The following is a 23,882-nucleotide window of genomic DNA, read 5'->3' on the forward strand; positions in this document are numbered from 1 at the left end:
TTTTGTATAAAATTAATTCACTTGCAGCAAATGGTTCGATAACCTATACATAAAGTAACAAACAGAAATATGTCAAGTGATGTATATAAAGATAACAAGTGAATGATTTTCGTAATATGTGAACACCTGATTATTAAATGTATTAAAATGAGCGACAAAAAATGTTTTTAAATATATTCGGCGAACATTATCCAATAAGTTAAATTAAGCATCGTGAATAAGAGCGGGAAGAAAACGCGGGAAAACCTGTCGATGTTGATGGCCCGATTTCGAGCTCTTTGCGCAGGCGTGATGGCGGGTGGTGGTCCCGCAGGGGCAGATATTATAACGGGGGGATCGGGTTTTGGTGGAGGCGCCCCGAATATTGAGGTCGATTTTCTTTTTTCGGCCGGCGGTTTCGGTAGGTCCGAATCGCCCAGTACTATGTTCACCAGACAATATTCCATCAATGCCATAAAAACGAATCTGAAACGATTTTGATTATAGAAAATCATTAATGTAGTAGTTTTATATGAAGCTTTTTTTATTATTTAATTAATATATTGTTACTAGTCGTTTCCGTCTAACCTACAATTTGTCTTTATGCTAACTTAAATCTAGGTATATAACCCATCGGCCCTAACTCAGTATCTGGTGAAATAATGTTTATACATGTCACTGCTGAATTTTTTAATATATGCACCTCACTACACAACATTACACAAGATCAGATGGTTTGATTCTTTTGAGTCTGTATCCTGTTCTGGTGGTATCCAAAAGTTGCAATATTTCAATATTAGTATGAGAATGGAGTCTTTCCTCATGCCCCCTTGCAATTCTCTTGATTTCTTGACTGAGTGTGGGTATCTGAAGATCTCGATGTAAGTAATCAGTCCTATAGTATTTGGGTGCATCCACAATACCTCTCAGGACTTTGTTCTGAAAAATTTGTATTTTATTAATGTTACTTTTTGCAGAACATCTCCATAATTGAACTCCGTATGTCCATATAGGTTTCAATATTTGCTTATATAATAGCAATGTATTATGTACTGATAATTGTGATTTTCTTCAATTAGCCAGTACATTTTCCTATATTTCAATTCCAGTTCTTTTCTTTTCTTCTTTATATGTTCCTTCCAGCGAAGTTTTGCATCGAGATTCATTCCGAGATATTTAGCGTTGTTGCTATATGGAATGATAGTGTTATTTAATGTTATTGGTGCTTGTACGGTCTGTTTATAGGTGAACTGCACATGTACAGATTTACTTTCATTAATTCTTATTTTCCAAGCTTGTGTCCAATTATTTATATTGTCACTTGCCTGTTGTAATTTTCGTGAGGCTTCTTCACTATTGTCTCCGACAGCTATAATTGCGGTATCATCAGCAAAAGTAGCTATCGTGATATTTTCAATTTGTGGTATATCACAAGTGTAAAGTAGATAAAGCATTGGTCTCAGTACACTTCCTTGTGGTACACCTGCTTTAGTTTCTTTTATTGTAGAGTAAGCTTCTTGTTACTAGACTCTGAACATTCTGGTTGTTTTTGTAGCATTTTCTGTAGTTTATGAACAAGGCCAAATCTTATTCATTCCAAACCTTATTGAAGGCTTGTGCCACATCTAAGAATATAGCTGAGCATACTTTTTTACTTTCGTAGGCTTTTTCAAAAACATCTGTTATTCTGTGGACCTGGTCAATTGTTGAATGCTTGTTAATAAACCTAAACTGGTGTGTGGCATTAGGGTTTTTCTCTCTATGATCGGCTTTAGTGATATAGGTCTATAGGATTTTATTTCGTTTGGTGACTTCCCAGGTTTTGGGATCATTATAATTTCGGCCATCTTCCAAATGTCTGTGGTAATAGTAGCTTGATGTACATTTTCAAAATTTCTATTTTAAATATTATTTCTCCTCTCTATAATTTATTCTTCCGTTGCGACGTTGCCATATGTGTCGAATAATGATGTTCCATAACTTTTGTATTCAATTCTTAGGTTTATGGTTTATGTATTTGTGGTGCTCTAATGCCCAGAGACGACTCATTGTGACCGGGGTGAGTGCAATGGCGACTCCGGCTTTTGTCCGCCATTACGAGGGATGAATTGAATCCCTTTTCTTGAAGTGCTTCTCTAACTTGGTCGTCTGTTATTAATGAGGTTCAGGATCTTGGTTGCCAGTACGTGGTCGTCAGCGGTTTTGGGGTAGGATACCACTCCCTCGGGGCTTGTCCTCGTGTTGCCGAATTTTGATTGTATTGTTTTTAATTATATTTAGTTATGTCCCAGAGTACTATCGGTGGGAATCTTCCTTCTTTTTTGTGGTTTTGGGTTGGCCTGGGTATTTTTCCAGGTCCTCTTCACTACATGAGGGAATAGAGTTTACCTCCCTTTCCTTTTCTGTGATACTTGTGGAAAGTTTTCTGTTTCTTGTCTTATTTTATCCTGTGTTTATTTTTCCTTTTCAATTTTCTTGATTTGATCTTTTAATAATTCGTTTTGTCACGTGATATCATCGCTACGGGCCTGTATTTGCTGTATTAGTGCGCGTAGCTCCGGAACTTCCTTGTTCATCTCTTGGAGGGCTTTTATCCTTCCGTTTTTCCGTATAACTTTATCATTGAGTTGTTTGATTTGGATTTTTAGTGATTCATTGATTGTTCTTGTCGTTGCACTTTCAATATCGTTCCCGTGTAAAGAGGTTGTGTGGAGTTGATTGTGCCATTGGGATATCTTCTGCTTTGTTTTTGGTTTCCATATTAGACTGCGGTTAGGCGATATTTGGTTTATTTGAAAAGCTCTTTAAAGAGCTTCAAAGCTATACATGTCATATTTTGTGCCGTCATAGATTTATAGCTCTTTAAAAATGTCTAGTTTCGTGCCTGAAAATATACATTTGCAGCACGCATTACTTTACTTAATTAATCAAAAGGAATAAGTCACGCGAAATTATCGTTTTCTGAAACCCACAAGAACAAAAAATCATGGCTATCACCTGGCTAAGTCGGCCGATCGATCGCAAGGCAATGCTCTGTGTTTGGTGACACCAGAGTGACGTGTTGTATTACGAACTGTTGAAACCTAGTGAAACAGTTAATAGTGATCGCAACAGACAAGAAATGAGAGACAGGGGACACAATGGGCCCGAAGACACAGTAAAGTGATATAACAGCACGATAACGCGTCGTCTCATAAAGTAAAACCAGTCAAGAAGGCGTTGAAAGCACTTGAATGGGACATATCATCGCACCCGCCATACCTCCCAGACCTTGCCCCGTCCGACTGTCAACTTTTCAGATCAATGGGATACGCGCTTGCAGTGCAGCGCTTCGAAGACAAACAATATTAAGCGTCCATAACTTCCCTGAAAGATAGGAGTTGTATAGAATCAAATGGCGCAAATCAAACTTTGCGTTGTGCTTTTGTTTTGCAAGGCCTACTAAACTTTTCTCAATAATCATAGATTGGACCTCCGTAGACACACAACAGGTGGCGTATTTTTAATTAAATTATACTCACACTGTGCAGGCGGACATGAAGGCGTCCACTGCCTTCAGGTAGGATACGGGAGGAAGGGCGGCCTGGCTCTTTGCGTGTTGCGTCGATAACGTCAATAACGACGTCACGCCCAGGGTGACTCGGGCCGGAGCAGCTTCCGGTTTGATCCAGAAGGAAACCCACTAGAGCAAATAAGGTTTTTCAATCGATTCCGAAGATGTATGGTTTTTTGTCAAAAACACGGATTACTTTTTCACTCACCTCACGTGCTCATCACTTACCGACATGATTACGATCAAGCAGGTTGGAATGTAGGTGTGAAATAGATAATATCCAAGCCGTCGTTTTAGTTGGAATATAACCTCTAAACAAGTGAAGTTTCCTGAAACAAACGATAACTGTCATTTTGCGTTCAACTATCTTTTCACTACAGTTATTTGAATACGTTATTTACGTTTTCGAAATTTATTACTTTTAGTGTTTATTTTAATTATAACATTTAATTTATATATCTCCTCAGTAAGCATCTCTTATATATATGTTATAATATATATGTAACATGTAGAACATCACTATATTTAAACGATGTTCTATCTAAAATATTATCTTAATTAGCTAGCCCTGTTCTAAATGTTATTCTAAAGTATATATATGTCGTATAACCAGATCGGATGATGTTACAAGTGATATTATGATGTCAAAAATGAGCTCGCGTGGTACCCATTTTGCACAGAGCTTTCTCATACCCAAATATTCGTGAATGATATGATGTACACGTTCAGTTGATATCTTTAGAGTGTCTGCTATTTTATTCAATTTCATTTTACCGTAATTCAAAATCATTTTGTGGATTTTTTAATGTTCTCGTCGGTAACAACCTCTTTTGGGCATCCACTGCGTTCACCGTCTTCAGTGCTCATTTCACCACGTCTAAATTTAGCATACCAATCCTTGACGATTGATTTTCCTGGGGCAGTGTCCGGAAACACGGCATCAAGCCAAGTTTTTGCCACAACTGTACTTTTTCCCTTCAAAAAGCAATATTTTATCAACATGCGAAATTCCTTTTCATCCATTATTTTCACAATAACAAAAGTTGCATCACTCAAAATGCTATAATTCACAAACTAATGATCCGACAGCTGTCAAATTTATACGGGCATCTTTTGAGGATTAGGGCTAACTAAAAAACATACGGAGCCGACGTAGTGGCGCAGTGGTAAAGGCGATGGGACGGTCCTCCTACTGTTGCGATAGCCGCGGGTTCGAATCCTGCTGGGGCATGGTCGTAAATTTATGTTTGTGATTGTTTAAAATTCGTGAGTGTTCTAGACAAGAGTGTAAAATACGACAAGGAAAATGATCCCAGTCACGCCAGTAGCCAGGCTGGGTAAGACCGGATGTCTTCTGGGATGATTTCTAAAGTTGGTCACTCGCCAGTCGGTAGGCTTAATGCTGAGGACCGTGATTCGGAACCCACGTTAAACTTTAGGCCCAATCCAGATAAACCCATAGTCGGTAAAAGGAGACTTTAAAATATATTAAAAAAAACATATGGATTTAATTTTAGTAGCGCCATCTATGTGTCCGGCTGAGGACTTTTCATTTGACAAAATAAAATTAGCCAAATCGATTCAGATGTTAATTTTTATACAGATAAAGCCGCTATTTCGGTGGAATGTGTGAATTTATCTAGTTTTGATGTTAATATCAGTAAATACTCATAACTAGTGAGATCTGTGGCAACAACCGGAAAGTTATTACCGACATTGCCGGTACATGGTGATAGTTATTGAAATTTTATTTTTACCTGTAGAATACACTTGTGTACAGTCTGCCGTATAATTCTTCACCAGCGCCAGCTGGGGTAGCTCGATGTTCTCGTCCACCACCAAAGGGACATCAGGATCCCATTGGAAAACCATGTCATCGGTGGTGTGAGACACTAAAAGCGAGTTAAATCAAATAAAACAATCGAGATAATCGCGTCGTGACCGTTCTTACTTACAACTTTCCATCTGAAGTTTGCATTCTTGGGTGTCATGCGGATATATCATGAAGTTCATGGCGCAGGAGAGTCTCAAGGTCAGTCTGTAGGTACAAAACATAACTTTCTTGAAATCGGATAACAATTTTCGTCTGTGCGGTTACGAAAACCAACAAAAAAAAACTCATTAAATCTAACACACATCACATTATATAATGTCTTGTAAAAATCAACAGAACCATTAGCCAATTATAACTATACCCATTCCCGGGATGATGTTAATTGTGTGTTCGATATGTAATTACGGTATTGTTAGGTATAATTAAATAAGTGTTAGTAATACCAAACAAGTAGGCTGTGAACTGATGCATGTCTTATTTTTCAGTCGGATCTTCATAATTTTCGTATTCGTATTTTTTCATCTAATTAGGTGACAAGTTTTTTTTTTGAAGTAACGTAAATTCAGTTTGAAGCTAAATATGTTTTATTGTAAAGATGTCATATCCGAAGTTGAAATAGAATTCACTTCTAAAGAACTAAAAGCCTATGAAGTGTGTTGTGGTAAATGGAAATCTTATTTTATGTACAGAAATATCTAGACCATCGAATGCAATAGTTTGGTTAGGTTGTTTGACAGTTAATACATACATCTATAACACATGGGCTGAAAAGTCCCTTTCCCTGAGCTTTTTCAGTTAGTACTAAGCTTCAAAAGACAGCAAAAGCCTATGAAGTGTGTTGTGGTAAATGGAAATCTTATTTTATGTACAGAAATATCTAGACCATCGAATGCAATAGTTAGGTTAGGTTGTTTGACAGTTAATACATATATCTATAAGACATGGGCTGAAAAGTTCCTTTCCTTGAGCTTTTTCAGTTAGTACTAAGCTTCAAAAGACAGCAAAAGCCTATGAAGTGTGTTGGGGTAAATGGAAATCTTATTTTATGTACAGAAATGTCTAGACCATCGAATGCAATAGTTAGGTTAGGTTGTTTGACAGTTAATACATATATCTATAACACATGGGCTGAAAAGTTCCTTTCCCTGAGCTTTTTCAGTTAGTACTAAGCTTCAAAAGACAGCAAAAGCCTATGAAGTGTGTTGTGGTAAATGGAAATCTTATTTTATGTACAGAAATATCTAGACTATCGAATGCAATAGTTAGGTTAGGTAGTTTCACAGTTAATACATATATCTATAACACATGGGCTGAAAAGTTCCTTTCCCTGCGCTTTTTCAGCGAGTACTAAGCTTCAAAAGACAGCAAAAGCCTATGAAGTGTGTTATGGTAAATGTAAATCTTATTTTATAGACAGAAATATCTAGACCATCGGATACTGCCCCAGGAAAATCAACCATCAAGGATTGGTATGCTAAGTTTAGACGTGGTGAAATGAGCAATGAAGACGATGAACGCGGTGGACGCCCAAAAGAAGTTTTTACCGATGAGAACATTTAAAAAATCCACAAAATGATTTTTAATAACCGTAAATTGAAATTGAATGAAATAGCAAACACTCTAAAGATATCAACTGAAACAAGCTCTGTGCGAAGTGGGTGCCGCGCGAGCTCACTTTTGACCAAAAACAACGACGACTTGATGATTCGGAGCAGTATTTGAAGATGATCAAACCTAATGAACTAAGCAAAACCCGAGTTTTGCGTCGATATGTGACAATGGATGAAACATGGCTCCATCATTTCACTCAGAAGGGCAATCGACACACATCCGAGTGGACTGCACACGATGAACCTGCTCCAAAGCGTGGGAAAACGCAACAGTCGGCTGGCAAGTTTATGGCATCTGTATTTTGAGATGCGCATGGAACAACTTTCATTGACTACCTTGATAAAGGAAGGACCATCAGCAGCGACTGTTACATAACGTTATTGGACCGTTTGAAGGACGAAATCGCCGAATTTGAAGAAAAATAAAGTGCTGCTTCACCAAGGCAATGCACCGTGTCACAAGTCAGTAAAAACGATGGCAAAAATCTCCAGATCTGGCGATCATTTCCTGTTCTCAGATCTCAAAAGAATGCTCGCTGGGAAGAAATTTTCATAGAATGACGAGGTGATCGCCGAAACTGAGGCCTATTTTGAAGCAAAGGACAAATCCTACTAAAAAAATGGTATCGAAAAATTAGAGGGTCGCTATAATCAGTGTATCATCCTTGAAGGGAATTATGTTGAATAAAGAAAATAACTTTTGCCAAAAAAATGTGTTTTACTATGGTAGGCCGGGGACTTTTCAATTGACCTATGTCTACAAAATTTACTTCTATTTACTAAAATAAAAACGTCATTATAATTAAACTAAATTGAAATATTATTTTCATCAATCATATAGTATTTCTTGTTTGTTTCCTTAAGTATCAATACTTACTTGACCATATACAAGATTGTCTTGTCTTTGTATAACCACATGTAGTGATTCGGTATGGTCATCGTTTGAAATGTGACACTCTTGGCGTTTTTGAAAAAAGAATCTGGCCTCCACATGTTCTTCAACCAGTCCACCTCCAACAACCGATACTCGGTCGTCATATTCTCGGGTAACCTGAGCCGAAAGTCCTTCCATGTTTGCGCGAAGAAGATGTCCGCGGCATAGGTCTGGAAAATGGTGCCTGCCATGATACTTATAGCTCAGTTCTCGTTTCTTACCATGGAGTTTTCGTCGATACTGTCCAAACCCATCACCGTCACGTGAAAAAACACTTTGGTCGGTTGACCGTCCTTCTTGGGCGGTCTCATTTTGTCGTACTTGCTCGGATCTTCAGGAAGAATGTCTTTGATTGTCAGACCGGTACTAAAAGAACGAATTTTTATACTCTGCTACTGAGTCATTGCTCAATATAATCAATATGCCATAAAAGACCAAAAATTTCGACGCTAGATTGATTATTTTGAACAATGGTCATCGTTATCACGAATATCTACGCATGACCTGAGGAGGAAATAACACCACGGTTTTGATATTTGCCGAACAGTGTTGTTCTCTCTCCCTCGTGGTGTACCTACGCGATTTCTTCAGTATCATGCTCCATCCTATGTTCCGAGAACTGTTCATGATAATACTCTATGGGGCACAAGCTGCAAAATGCACAAAAAGTCAAACTATTATGAAATAATGAGCTCTATCTATATAAAGCAGAATAACAGAGCTATCACATGTATAAAGTAAATTACAGAGGTGTCCGTTATGATATAGGTTACGTCAGATATTTCAAATCCGTCAAAACAAAGGCCTTTTTATTGGGTGTTTGCTTGTATCTTGATCAGCAATATCGACTGATGAAAATGCGAAATAAACAAATAAGAATCTAATTCTGGAGAATAATAGCATACGCAAAAAGATTTAGATTTGCAGCGTTGCCAATTCTTGCAATGCATACATACATCTAAAGAATATAACATAAATAGAATTATATTGAATTCACAAATAAAAAAATAATACAATATGTAATTATTTATCAATATATAAATATTACAATAAGCAACCAAAGTTGCAGTTCTTTCAAATTATTCGTACATTTAAAGTATACATGTAAGGTAACATATATAATTTATTTAACAATATATAAAAAGACAGGAATCAATTTATCTTTAAAATTACTCAAGAATATATCTTGCATAGCACTAAAATACCTTCATTGTTTCCCCATCGAACCTCTTCAATATGCAAAAACAGCAAGGAATTCTTTTAACATTTTCATTCTTTTAATATTCCATATTGTCCTTCATTTATTATGATTAACATACAATCTTCTTTCGACCCAGAAACTAAGATTGTGACTTGTGATATATAACACACATCCTGTAATTTTGACCTCATTTATCCATACTTCAACACTAGCGTCACTTATATTTTGTATCTGTGGAATGTGTTTGTTTACTGAAATTTATATAAACCTTTGAGTCAATATCCAGTGTTTTCAAATTGCCACTGCCTAAATTAGCTCGAGTTTCATCCTATATATAGCATGCATTCGAATTTTAACAGCTAGTTTGACTGTAATCATATATTTATCTGTTTTTAAATAACTCACACTTCTCACTTTTTGATAAACTCTTATGAATTCCTGATTGATTACGTTCAAATTTAGAATTGGTAATACTTTTACCAAAATATGGACCACCAAACGGAAGAATCTTCAAACGAGCCAAACAGTGTTTCTTGTTCGATTTTATGCTGTGGATTGACTATATAACAGGTCAATTATCCGCGGCCTGACACATAGATGGCGTTATTAGAATTAATTCCATATGTTTTTTAATTAGCCCTAAGCCTCAAAAGATGCGTGTATAAATTTGACAGCTGTCGGATCATTAGTTTGTGAATTATAGCATTTTGAGTGAAGCAACTTTTATTGTTATTCTGAAAAAAAAATGGATAAAAGGGAATTTCACGTTTTGCTAAAATATTGCATTTTGACGGGAAAAAATACAATTGAAACAAAAACTTGACTTGGTGCCGAGTTTCTGGGCACTGCCCCAGGAAAATCAACCATCAAGGATTGGAATGCTAAGTTTAGACGTGGTGAAATGAGCACCGAAGACGGTGAACGTACTGGACGCTCAAAAGAGGCTGTTACCGACGAAAATATTTAAAATATCCGCAAAATGATTTTGAATGACCGTAAATTGAAACTGAATGAAATAGCAGACACTCTAACGATATCAACTGAACGTGTACACCATATCATTCACGAATATTTGGGTATAAGAAAGCTCTGTGCAAAGTGGGTGCCGCGCGAGCTCACCTTTGACCAAAAACAACGACGAGTTGGTAATTCAGAGCAGTGTTTGAAGATGATGAAGCGTAATATACTCTAGTTTTTGCGTCGATATGTGACAAGGGATGAAACATGGCTCCATCATTTCACTCCGAAGTCCAATCGACAGTCATCCGAGTGGCCTGCACACGATGAACCCACAACAAAGCGTGGCAAAACGCAACAGTCGGCTGGCAAGGTTATGGCGTCCGTATTTTGGGATGCGCATGGAATAATTTTCATTAACTACCTTGAAAAAGGAAGGACCATCAACAGCGACTATTACATAGCGTTATTGCTGGCTTAGGTGGCGCAGTGGTAAAGGCAACAGGACAGGTCCTCCTACTGTTGCGATAGCCGTGGGTTCGAATCCTTCTGGGGCATGGTCGTAAATTTATGTTTGTGATTGTCCTAGGCGACAAGAGTATAAAATCCGACAAGGAAAATGATCCCAGTCACGCCAGTAACCATACTGGGTAAGACCAATTGTCTTCTGGGATGATTTCTAAATGGGTCACTCGACAGTCGGTCGGTTCAGAGCCCACGTTAAACAGATCTAGTCCAGATAAACCCTCGTTGGTAAAAAGGAGACTTTGAAATATAAAAAAAATTAAAATATACACAAATAAAGTGTAATTATTACATATTATGAAAGGATAAAACAAATATTATTTAAGCGGTTGAGACTTTGCGCTGAGTCAGCAATTTTTTGTCTCGAATTTTAGGAATTTGACCTAAAACCTAAACATTTGACCTAAAAGTTGTTTTGTAATTTCAAAAAACATGTTAATGTTGATATCAGATTTCTATTTATATGTTCAGAACAATGTAACAGGTCTATAAATTAATTTTAAGGAATTTACAACAGATGGTGTTACTGTGCATTCTATCGCATCGTAAACATTCGTAGACAACTTCATGTTGAAACCCCATTTACAGGCTTTATTTTCAATATGTGTCATTTTGTCGAAGTGTGAACAAAAATGTTTTTAAACGCGTTGAAAATGCCTGAATTTGTTTGAGTAAATCACATTTGCGCGAAATTTTACTTTTTGCCTCGATTTGATGAAAAACACGACTGAAGGTCATCGAATTATGTGTGAAATTCATGTCAAACGTCTATTTCAACATGTGAATATTGATTTCGACGTTTTAAAAGTAGTGATTTTGACACCATTATTCGATGGAACCAACACTGTTTTCATTCAGCATGACAACGCTCGACCAATATTGCAAAATCGGTGAAAACATACTTGGAATCATTAAATTGGGAACAGCTATCCCACCTGCCGTATTTTCCAGACCTTGCTCCTTGTGATTACTACTTGTTCCGACATGAGTCGTGACCTATCTGAGCAGGGCTTTACCTCTTATGAAGATACGTGAATACCGTCAAAAGATACGTGAATACATGGATACCCTCAAAAGGTACATCGTTACTTCGAGGTGAAATCCGCAAATTGCCTGAAGGAGAGAGTAGCGACTATCGATGTACAATACTTTGAATAAAATATATTGTACCGGTTTTTCACAATAAAGCTACAAAAATTTTTTTAAACCTTTAAATCCCATTTTTAGGCCCAATAAAAGAGTTATTTATCAGCTCGCTGTCAAAACAAGGTTCTTCGATTGATTACCAATGCCTATCGCCACGTAACCAACGATGACCTGGAAATCAAATGGATTTGCGAAGTTATCCAAGACTTTACATGAAAAAGTACCAATGAAATGTAGTAATAAATTAATTTATAAATAAGATTGTACTAAGCGTATCTAATAAAGATGTTATCGAAAAAAATCTGCTGGCTCATTGTTTTTCATAATAGTAAATCAATATAAAAAGTTTTAGTTACTCTAAGTTCACCGACAAACAAAAGAACGTTTAAATCACCCCCATGCCACTGCTCTCGACTCGCCTAACCATAAAGAGATGGGATGGGTCCTCAAAAAGAATCTAAATCGTCGGAAATCACCCTCGAACTACCCTCAACACAAAAGCGGCGTTCAATTGTATTGCGGTACAAGTCAAGGGCGGCCTTGGCCGTCGTTTTTTCGCATTCATCTTTTTTTTATTGTTTAAAGAAATCAGAATATGTCGTTTTATGGGGTCAGCTAAACTCCCGCCAACTTGATTATTTTACAAATACCAATTTAGTGTCAAAATATAATTATAATCGCATAATTAAATGGTGAAGGTACCAAAGTGAAACTAATCATTAATATGACATGATTATATCAGTTACAAGAAAACAATTTTAAAAATCGATTTTTCTCAATTACATATAAAAAACAAACCAATTTGTGCATCAGTTCCGTAAAACTATTAACAAAATCGAACAATAATCTGTATCCAATGCGGGATAATTAAGGCCTCAATATCAATTAATCATCATCGGCCGGATACTTTTTGTTTGAACCCACACAATAAAAAGGTGCTAGCATAGTAACAGAAAAATTCAAGCGAATTAAACTGCATCGTAACCGACGTAAGTTAATTGGACGTAATGATGTTTCGTAAGGATCAGAGCAGGCTATGAAATCTAAAATAACTTGTTCTCAAAAATCGAACAATGTTCACATGCACTATTAAAATCAACGTCGCCACTTACGATATGGTGTCTCCATGACAACGATAACAGAATATGAACATCAAACAAAATCTGATATTTAATAGAGTTCCGTTCATTTCACACTCATTGACGTTTAACCCTCCCTCGCCACTGTGCCGTACTGAATTTTAATAAAGAACTCGAAGGCACCGGACCAGTGGACGTCACTAAATAACGCTCAAGAATGGAAACTGGAGTAAAATCGGTTAACCGCTGACAATGTATTTTCCATGCACTTCTTCGAGTCGATTGAGAATATTGGAGAGAAAGAGTCATTACTGGAAACTCTTTTTGATAATAATATCCTAATTTGTAATATAATTTATCATTATATTAATTTAAGTAAATTTAAAAAAACTTGAGATTTTGACATTGACAATCTTTAGTGACAACTGTACAGTTTCCTTCTTTATCATAACGGTTACGTCGAAATTAAACCTATTACGTGCCAGTGTGAGTATTTGACATTGACAAGCACCTGTCATTTGTCAAATTTTATGATTGAAAGTTTTATGAATATTACAAATCTCTTTAAACATATTAACGACTGCTAATAATTCTTGCAAAAAGTCTTTATTGAAAATCTGTATTAGGAACCATATAGTTTCTGTCTTTTTCGTAACAATATTGTCGAAAATTAATATCAACAATTACAATATAATTTACCTTTATAGTTGCTGTATAACCTATTAAATAGTGATAGTCAACATATTGCAATTCAGATATTCAATTTTTTATTTCAGTTTTCAATTTTAAAACGTAAAATCCCTTTAGCATTTTTTTACCTCATTTTACTAATTAGCATTACTCTAGTTACAAAGAGACTGAATGAAGTCTGATGCGTCCGAACATGTAACTAAATCGGCCTATAAAATTCAATATGTGCTGGTACTGGTAAATACCGTTGCCATATGTCAATATAAATATAGCCGGCTTGGTGGCGCAGTGGTAAAGGCGATAGGACGGTCCTCCTACTGTTGCGATAGCCGCGGGTTCGAATCCTGCTGGGACATGGTCGTAAATTTCTGTTTGTGATTGTTCTAGGCAAGAGTGTTAAATCCGACAAGGAAAATGATCCAGTCACGCCAGTAACCAGGCTAGGTAAGACCGGATGTCTTCTGGGATGATTTCTAAAGTTGGTCACTCGCCAGTCGGTAGGATTAATGCTGACGACCGTGGTTCGGAGCCCACGTTAAACTTTAGGTCCAGTCCAGATAAACCCATAGTTCGTAAAAGGAGATTTTAAAATATATAAAAAAGTATATATAAATATAATAAAACAACTCTAACCTACAAACTATTGTGGCTGTTTAATTAACTGTTTTAACTGCATTAGATGTACTATGATATTAAAATAAATTATATTTTATAACGTTATTTTTGTTTACAGAGTTATACATTTTGATGACGTGCAATTGGCTGTTTTATTGGAAGGATTATATACAGTTTTCTTCTTTATCAGTTATGTCGAAATTAAACCTGTTACCTGTGTTGAATCTTTGACATTGACAAGCAGCTGTCATTTGTAAAATTTTATGGTGGAGAAATGAATATGATTATGAATTTGAAAATCTTGTTAAATATATTTAACAACTACTACCACACTTCTAAAAACCGATTACTAAAAATATTTCTCAGAAAATGCAATTTTCTTCTTTATCGTAACAGTATTGTCGGAAATTAAAACGGTTTTTACGGTATAACCTGTTAAATAGTGTATGTTGTGCACGTACAATGTTGACAGAGCTATTGACATTGACAAGAAGCTATTGTTAAATGTTGTTAAAACGGATCGAATTCTATTTCTAACAACTAATTACACTTGTACAAATGCGTATGACTGAATATTAAAAAGAATATTTTCTAATATCTTTATTGGTAACTATACAGTTTTTTTTTCTATCAAAACAGTAATATTGAAAATTAATAGTAACTATCACGTTTATCTTTATATTTATTAAATAACTTTAAATAACTTAAATTCGATTTGAATTGTTACTGACAGACCATGTTGCCAAATGTCTGCAAAATTTATAAAAACGTTGATGATAATAATTAAAGGTTATAAACCGACAAATGTTGTAGACCAAAAGTCAAATGTGATGCGGCAACATTGTGACATATTGACTGTTTTATTGGACGAGTTACGTTTCGTTGTTATATACGGTGATAATTAGTTGGTTTATTTTTTAATTTAATACTTTTTGACATTGACCTCCTCTGCAATAAGTGGCATGTTATAAAACATCAAAATATTATTTATGATATATGATATGATATTATGCTTATAAAATTATCATTTCGAATAAAACCAATTTAGAGTTAAATGAGATTACGCAATATGCATCCAGCTATAACCTCCAATAATCAGTTATATACTCGAAAATTGAGTTAAGGGAATAGATTAGAACTAGGCCAGTCATATCAATAATTTAACCAAAACTATTTCCTAAAATTAATCGAAAACTATACTTTATTGAGATTCGTTCTCAAAACCCGAAATGACATTTATTAAATTTTAAGGTTACGGTTGTCTAGCTACCACAGTATCGTTATGTACATTAAAAATAATGATCTCTAATATTCAGAACTCGTTGATTCCACCCTTAAATCTTCGGTACACTTCAAGAGTCATCATCGCCTAAACAGGGCAAAAATAAGGGTCTTAATACAGAAGATGAATATTAAAGGGCCACGAATTACGTTCAAAGTAATTTATAGGTATAATTTATCGATTATGAATAGTAAAATTTGTGCAAAATTTCGTTTTTATTATTTATTAATGATTATGATGATATATGTTGTGTAGCTACTTGCTCGATTTTTATGGTCTATTCTAAGTTTTTTTGTACATACGTCATCAAGATGTTTAATGTATTTGCTGCCGCAATATGTAAATTTATTTTAGAATCAGACAATATTTTCCTTCTCATTTTATTCTCGTTAAAAAGAGACACAGTGTTGTCTGATTAGTTCGAACACGTAAACGAATGAGCCTGTCAAAGTCGTCCTGTTGTCAGACGTTTGCAAAATTCTTGAAAGCAATCAACAATATATAAACTATTGTGGCTATTAATGAACTGTAGTTTTTAGATGTGCGATAATGTTAAAATAAATTATATTTGTTAATATTTTTGTTCAATTATTTTATTTAGATTGGAATTTTGTTGTATGTCATAGCCAAATTGAACTAAAACTCAGAGTTGATGCGGCAACATTGCGACGTTCTGATGTCACAAATTTAAATGACGTATGTACAAAATAACCTTGAACAGACTATATAATGCCTTCATTGGGATCTAAAATATATTTAAGGTTAATAAATAAATGTATTTACATACATTTCAAATTATTGTGACGTAACAATATAGGGATTTTATGTCCCAAATTATATTTTTATTGCAAATATTTATTGCTAAAATTACAGTTTTCTTCTTTATCATAATAGTTACGTCAAATATTATATCAATTATCATTTATCTTAATATTTATTAAATATCCTCCTAAATGTATGGCATGCAACTTTGGCATTCTGACAATGACAATTGCACTTGAACTGTAATTTGTCAAAATTTTCAGTTAAAACTTTTATTCTTTCCAAAATATTCTTTTCTATATCGGGAACTAAACTAGTTTTGTCAAAAACAAAACACAGAATTGAAGGTTATTTTTCCAATTTTACGATTTGACGTTTTCAGTCAATTTTATTTTGCTTAACTAGTGGAGCTCTCTCTTTTGGACGGAAATTTTTTGTTTTTTTTTGCTAACCGTGCAGCCGTTATTGGGCACGAGGACCCGGCGGAAAGAAGGATAGTGAAATTAACTATAGATTCGCGAACTTGCAAAAGCAAAAAAAAAGTCGGGCAAAAGTTATGATTGTAGCGACGGATGAGGTCGTTTCAGCCTGCAAAAGGGGAGGTTCGCGGTGACGCGGTGCTAAGTTCACCAGCTCGCGAACAAGCTCGGCTTTAGGAGAACTTGATGCTTGATTTCTGGAGTGTTAGTTTCGCTATGAATTTTTTTATTTCTGGTAAACCATGGAGCGTTTACGATTCTCCTGAGGGGCTTATTTTGAAAAACTTGAAGTCGTTTCACCTGGTCGGGTGTAACAAACTTGAAGTAGACATTAGATCCTTATTACTCCTCTACGAGTACGGACCGAATTAACATCTTGTAAAATAAGCATTAGATGGAAACGGGAAGTCTATTAGAAGGGCAGATCAGAGAAGATAGTAGGTTTGCTATCCCCGAACCTTTCTGGATTTGGGAATGCCAACCGAACCGTCGGCCGAAGTCGAAATCTATATACGTAACGTCATCCAGCCATGGAATTATTATTGCCATGGCAGTATAGACGCGCAGTGCGTAACGCGATGACCTGGGTTTTCAGGTTTTGATTTGCAACCTCCTGAATTTGAACCACTTGGTCGCATGATCGAGCTGCTTCTGTAAACGTTCTTGGATAGTTACATTAAGCCTGGAGACCGTGAAGAAAACTATGTCATCAGCGTAAAACGCGACGTCAATGTGCTCTTTTCTCGACAGATCTGAAATAAAACGGTTAAATAAGGCTAGTGGAGGACGTAAGTATTTATACACCTAATATGAATTAATAAAGAGGAATTTCTCTACTCGTCATGCATTCTTGTAACTGTTAAAACTATTATTTTAGCTCAAGCCTCAAATATCTACATCCGTCTTTGTTAGTGATTTGTGGGACGTTATTGTTTATTTTTTTAAGCAAACAACACGCAAATTATCAGAAAAAATATTGGTATTTAAAGTGCTTTTACAACGATCTAATCTTTTAATGTAAATATTTCTGAACAATTGCAAATATTTTAAAATTCACGGGAAAAAAAAGTGTTACATTTTCCGATAGATATATTTTTAATCATAACATATAACAACGACAACAATTAGAACGAAAATATATATATATAAAAAATCGTAGGAGGTTATGAAACACCTTATTGTTTTGAGTAGACAGAAACAATATGAATAACCCGACTAGAAAAACGTTATTAAAAAAAAACAATTGCTTGAGACATACTAAGACGGTCGGATTTTGTTTCTGCTTTGGCTGTTGCCCCTGTTTCCGAAAGAGGTCCTTAGGGAATTTGCTGAGTTGGCAGGACGTGTCCAAGTATATTTCAGTAATTAATTATGTATAAAAATGGCTCAACTCGGTTAAAAATCCTTTTGATCAAAATTTACCCGATTTCTATTAACATAATATGAAAAGCAGCCTACGTTCCGATATAATTATTGTTCTTATTGTTCAATGAGGTTGTTATATACCGTTATAATATCTGACACTAAAGAGATTATTTAGTTAATAACAGGTCAATTGAAAAGCCCCCGACCTGACAATAGATGCGCGTATAAATTGGATAAAAAGGATTAGTATGCTAAGTTTAGACCTGGTGAAATGAGTACCGAAGATGGTGAACGCAGTGGATGCCCAAAAGAGGTTGTTACCGAAAACGTTAAGAAAATCCACAAAATGATTTTGAATGACCGTAAATTGAAACTGAATGAAATAGCAGACAATCTAAAGATATCAACTGAACGTGTACATCATATCATTCACGAATATTTTTGTATGAGAAAGCTCCGTGCGAAGTGGGTGCCGCACGAGCTTTCTTTTGACTAAAAACAACGACGAGTTGATGATTCAGGATAGTGTTTGAAGATTTTGCGTCAATGTGTGACAATGGATGAAACATGGCTCCATCATTTCACTCCGATGTCCAATCGACAGTCATCCGAGTGGAGTGCATAGGATGAACTCGCTCCAAAGCGTGGGAAAACGCAACAATGGGATGCGCAAGGAATAATTTTCATTGACTACCTTGAAAAAAATGGCCCATTTGAAGAAAAAGGAAGTGATGCTTCACTAGGACAATGCAGCGTGTCAAGAATCCATGAATTGGGCTTCGAATTGCTTCCTGATCCACCGTATTCTTCAAGTCTGTCCCCCAGCGACTATTTCCTATTCTCAGATCTCAAAAGAATGCTCGCTGGGAAGAAATGTTCGTCCAATGAAGAGGTGATCGGCGAAACTGAGGCTAATTTTGAAGCAAAGAACGAATCGTACTACAAAAATAGTATCGAAAAGTTGGAGGGTCGCCATAATCAGTGTATCAGCCTTGAAAGGAATAATGTTGAATAAAAAAAAAACCAATTTTGCCAAAAAGATGTGTTTTACTACGATATATAGAATGATAGGCCGGGGACTTTTCACTTGACTTATTATTTTGATATAATATCTTCAAATAAGTTAATAAAAAGCTTATATTATATAGAAATTAGGTTCTTAGCGAACATCCGTCATTTTGAAATGTCGCTTGTCATAATATTGAAAACAAAATATGCGGAGAGAAATGTTTGAATGTGAAGATAGAAGTAATTTTAACATAAAGAAACGTAGCAAAGCCATTAGACATTAGAAGTTAAAATACTAGACTAATTAACTGAAATAAAAATCAAAGAAAAACCTATATTAGATATAATCAGATCAGTTCTATACCTCGCAGGGAAAAACAAAGAATAAAGAAATTTAGAAGTGAAAGTTATATGGAAAAATCGGGACCCATGTTTAAGCTTTTCGGAATCCCCGTTACGCGGCCAAATGTAAATGAAAAATGCAACAGCTATATGTGTGTTTCTCTCTCGTTCGGCCTCGGTATTAATAATTCTAACCTAAGCAGTTAACGGCCATTTTTAGGTGATATAATTTGTATTGTTTATATACGTCAAGTTTTTCGGTATGTGTTTTTATATGTATTTGAGAATTACTTTAGATTATTCTATATATTTTAATCTATTAGTGTAATAAAAAGAAAACCTTAAGGGGATCTCTTATGATCTCCTATGTAGGTCCAAGAAAGTTTGTAATCATTTTAAAGATGTTGCTGACAAAACTATGTTTAATAGAATTAGTAATCAGACGAATCAAAAGATCAAAGAATATAAACAGAATTGCTTTCAAAAGTATTTAAGTGAATTAAGCCCACAAGCAGACAAATATTATTCGCCACGGAAAACAACTCGACGATTTAAAAGACCAATTATACGAGTACCGCCAATTAAAAATGATCGAAATGAATGGGTTCGACGCGACAATGAAAAAGCTGAATTGTTCGCACAATACTTAGCTAACATTTTTCGGCCTAATGATATAGAATCTACCATGGATACATCTCCTATTTATCAACCCGATGTAGATCTAAATATAATTTCTCCACTGGAAGTTGCCACTGAAATTGATAACCTCAATCCTAAAAAGGCACCTGGTATAGATGACATTTCACCTGGATTATTGAAAGAACTGCCACGAAAAGCAATCATCATGTTGACATATATATTTAATGCCTGTTTAAGGCTGAAGCATGTCCCGGAATGCTTTAAAGTTGCACAAATAATTATGCTCAAAAAACCTGACATACCTGCAGAACAAGTCGAATCTTACAGGCCTATTTCGCTACTACCTGCAATATCAAAACTATTTGAGAAACTGATATTTAAACGTGTTAAACATTTGGTAACAATACCAGATTTCCAGTTTGGTTTTCGAAATCACCAACTATCAACCATCAACTATCGATCAAGTGCACAGAGTAACTGCGGCTATTGAAAGAGCATTTGAAGAAAAGTAATACTGCCCTGCAATATTCCTGGATGTCTCACAAGCTTTTGGCATTTGGGATTAATCTGTAAGATGAGCAAACTGTTACCGCGTAACTATTGTCAATTGCTGGAGTCATATTTATTTGGAAGAAAATTTAGAGTATCGCACGAAATGGCGTTCTCGGCATTTAAAACTATTTCGGCTGGAGTTCCACAAGGTAGCGTCTTAGGACCTCTCCTGTATCTACTCTACACTGCTGACATTCCAACAACAAAAGAAACACTTCTTGGAATCTTTGCTGATGACACAGTTATTATGGCAAAAGATATATCTCTGCCTAGGGCAATAGAAAAAGTGCACGTGGCAGTCAACAAATGGACAAAAGATTGGAAAATTCAACTTAATAGCTCCAAATCTGTCCACGTTAATTTTGCATTAAGGCGAAATAATAAAAACTTAATTATATCACTCAATGGATGCCCGATTCCTCAAGCAGAATCAGCAAAATACCTTGGAATCTATCTTGACGGTAGATTAAATTGGAAGCATCACGTTAGACAAAAAACAAAACACATTAGAACCAAAATAAAGCAACTATACTGGAAGATACTCTCAACTGGATCTAAAATCAAAGAGGTTGATCTATAATACAATTATAAAGCCAATTTGGACCTATGGGGTGCAAATATGGGGTTGCACTAAAAATTCAAATCAGTTAGTCATACAGCGCTGTCAAAACAAGGTTCTTCGATTGATTACCAATGCCTATCGCTATGTAACCAATGAAGAACTGCACGATGACCTGGAAATCAAATGGATTAGCGAAGTTGTGCAGGATTTCGCCTTGAAACACGAAAGAAGGTTACTAAATCATACCAACGTGGAAGCAATACAAATGCTGGATAGCGCGCAGGATGTCAGGAGATTGAAACGAACAAAACCATACGAACTTGTGTGAACATTTAGTGTGTATTATTAGTGTAAACTATAGCTATAAGTTAATAATTAATAAATAATTATAATTTTATAATTGAGGAATACATACTGATGTATTTTCTCACACTCATCTTGCTTGTTAATTAATCCGAGCACATAGGAAAAGTATTAATAAATTAATTGTAATAATAATAATAATTAAGATTGTACTAAGCGTATCTAATAAAGATGTTATAAAAAAAAAATTTAAAGATGAAGACTATAGACCAAAATATGGAAAGCCATGGCTGAAACAAGATGTAGTTCCTACTAGTAATTTAAATAGTAAGTATTTCGTTAAATAATAATGATTTATTGCATTGAAATAATTAAGCAATATTTACTGGGATTCTTTACCTTTACTACAAGACTAGGAATATATGCCCCCAATGGCAATATTAAATCACATAAGTTTTTTGAGGCTGATAGATATATAGGAGATTGTTCTACTCCAACAAGACCCGGAAGTAAGTATATAATAAGAAACTTATGTTTATTATTAGAGAATGGAGGTTCTAACTTGAAATTTACATGTTCATTTACAGTTAACACAGCCCGTTTCATCAGTTTCATTTCAGGTTGGATGAAAAACTCATGGCTTTATCCTTATTGAAATGCAGTGGCAGAGGATATAAACTGTTATCGAAGATATTCTGCTTGCCTTCTAGAAGAACATTAATGCAGATACTGAATAAGGTTCCTTTTTGCTGCTGGAGTAGTAACCTCTAATTTTGGTCGTTAGTTCAGAAACTTGACTGTATAGACCGAACTGCAGTTGTCATATTTGATAAAATGTACCTCAATTTAGTTAGGTTGTTAATTTAGTTGATTCTAAAAAATAATACAACTGAACCATTAATAGTTGTATTATCTTATTTTAATGTTTGTTTTAGGTTTGTTTTAAATATTAGAGAGAAGATAATATTAGTGGATTACGTGTTTTGGGTAGTGGAGATATCTCTGTGATTATATCAATGTCTTTATGGTCAAGGAAAATTAATGTAATTGTGATATATCAATAAAATATATTTATTTTTTTATTTTCCCAGTAAAATTAAAAGGTTTTTTTTTATTTCTCGCTAACATTTTTTACCATACATTTTTAAATTCCCGCCGTAACTAACTGTCATACGGCGCATGCGTAAGCGCCCTCACACGGGGATTCCGAGCGTAACTTAGAACCAATTTTAACATAGGAGATGCGCTCCCAAGTTTCTTTATTCTATATTGAAAAACTTCAAGTTAAGGCTGCTGCGTGTAAAAGAAAAAATCGTATAACTACCATCCAATCAACCATCACCACAGTGTCTAGATTTTTTAGCTGCTTGATACCAGTAAAAATGTTAAGATCAGGGTTTAATTATTACCATTGATCTTCATTGTCAGTAATTTTACTTTTATCAATGTCAAATTCGACCGTTTGGTCATTTATTCTTATCAATATTTTGTGTCACAACTGTCAACATTTGTGGAAAGTTATTATAACTAGCTTACGATGAATGTTCCAGCTGAAATTAATTGACGAGTTTAATTTCAACAATTTATATAACTGATGGTTTTGATGCCGATGACGAAATAAATGTCAAGCAATATCCATTTCATTGCAATTGTTGTGATTATTGTACACTATTATAATATCGATGATAAAGACACTGTTTATTTATATAATCTAAGTCTATTTTGATCCAGTCACAGTCAATAATTTCAAATAAGTTAACAAAACCCTCACTTTATATTATAGAATCATTTATTCATCCGTGATTTTCTGGTTATCAGGTTTAAATGTCCAACTGAACTGTTTTGTAATTTGTTAAATTAAGTCATAGACTAATATCTAGAGTAATTATACAGAAAAAATATCGATATTTTTCAGAATAAATTAAATAGAATTTTTAATAAACCTTTAAAATTGGTACTTAAAATTTAAATGTTTGGGGAATGCCCAAATTTCTATTAAAAAACTTAATTATTTTGAAGGGATTCATTTAAAGAATTAATAAATTAACAAAATAAAGAAGTAATCAATAACCAACAACAGCTAGTAATAGATATAAAGTTTCCCTCGCGTACTCACCGTACCCTCCTGACTTAACGTCGTCTGATTATCATCTATTCAAATAACCCGACTAATATAGATTTCCAAAATACTATAAAAGTGCAAAAATAAGTATATTTTAACGAATAGAAAAATAAAAGATTAAAAAATTTTCGATCATCCGACAAAATTTTGGTATTTCCAGTCAACATTCTCTACTAAAAAAGTACCCTCATAACTAAGGCGATAGATACAATAAACTAACGAAACTTTACAAAAAATAATTATACCTTTGGTCTGATATTCAACTGTTTCCCCAATCGTTTATGTCGCTGTCACAATCAACAGTATTTTACTCGAAAAACACTAAAAATGATTTACAGTCGAG

General features: G+C 34.9%; 1 protein-coding gene and 1 long non-coding RNA gene across 4 annotated transcripts; one reads left to right on the top strand and one right to left on the bottom strand.

The window, feature by feature from the left end:
- Positions 1-29: 29 nt before the first annotated feature.
- ort (histamine-gated chloride channel) lies at positions 30-23,879 on the bottom strand. 3 transcript variants are annotated; one of them, XM_076417894.1, is made up of 9 exons: positions 23,785-23,879; positions 8,489-8,560; positions 8,132-8,276; positions 7,854-8,080; positions 5,488-5,570; positions 5,290-5,424; positions 3,761-3,861; positions 3,501-3,661; positions 30-465 (listed from the first exon to the last, which is right to left on the bottom strand). In XM_076417894.1, exons 2-9 carry the CDS (start codon positions 8,512-8,514, stop codon positions 168-170), a joined length of 1,176 nt encoding a protein of 391 aa, XP_076274009.1. In that variant the 5' UTR covers positions 8,515-8,560; positions 23,785-23,879; the 3' UTR covers positions 30-167. The 3 variants fall into 3 exon arrangements, with proteins under 3 accessions (XP_076274009.1, XP_076274007.1, XP_076274008.1); XM_076417892.1 differs by lacking the exon at positions 23,785-23,879 and adding an exon at positions 12,852-12,943; XM_076417893.1 differs by lacking the exons at positions 8,489-8,560; positions 23,785-23,879 and adding an exon at positions 12,852-12,943.
- LOC143204756 (uncharacterized) lies at positions 21,613-22,491 on the top strand. Its single transcript, XR_013007669.1, has 3 exons — positions 21,613-21,744; positions 21,794-21,926; positions 22,005-22,491. It is a non-coding gene; the product is annotated as an uncharacterized LOC143204756 (long non-coding RNA).
- Positions 23,880-23,882: the final 3 nt, after the last annotated feature.

This window comes from Rhynchophorus ferrugineus, unplaced genomic scaffold (genome assembly GCF_030347505.1).
Source record: "Rhynchophorus ferrugineus isolate W39M unplaced genomic scaffold, kcgeb_rfMv2 rfM11, whole genome shotgun sequence".
In the NCBI taxonomy this organism is placed as follows: domain Eukaryota; kingdom Metazoa; phylum Arthropoda; class Insecta; order Coleoptera; family Curculionidae; genus Rhynchophorus; species Rhynchophorus ferrugineus.

What these genes read in the sequence shown, in the direction of transcription:
- ort (XM_076417892.1), bottom strand. Translation starts at nt 12,928, where the DNA reads ATGAACGGAACTCTATTAAATATCAGATTTTGTTTGATGTTCATATTC. An exon ending in CATGATACTGAAGAAATCGC is followed by an intron (nt 8,277 to 8,488) that starts GTAGGTACACCA and finishes TCGTTCTTTTAG; the next exon opens with TACCGGTCTGACAATCAAAG. An exon ending in CAAACTTCAGATGGAAAGTT is followed by an intron (nt 5,425 to 5,487) that starts GTAAGTAAGAAC and finishes ACTCGCTTTTAG; the next exon opens with TGTCTCACACCACCGATGAC.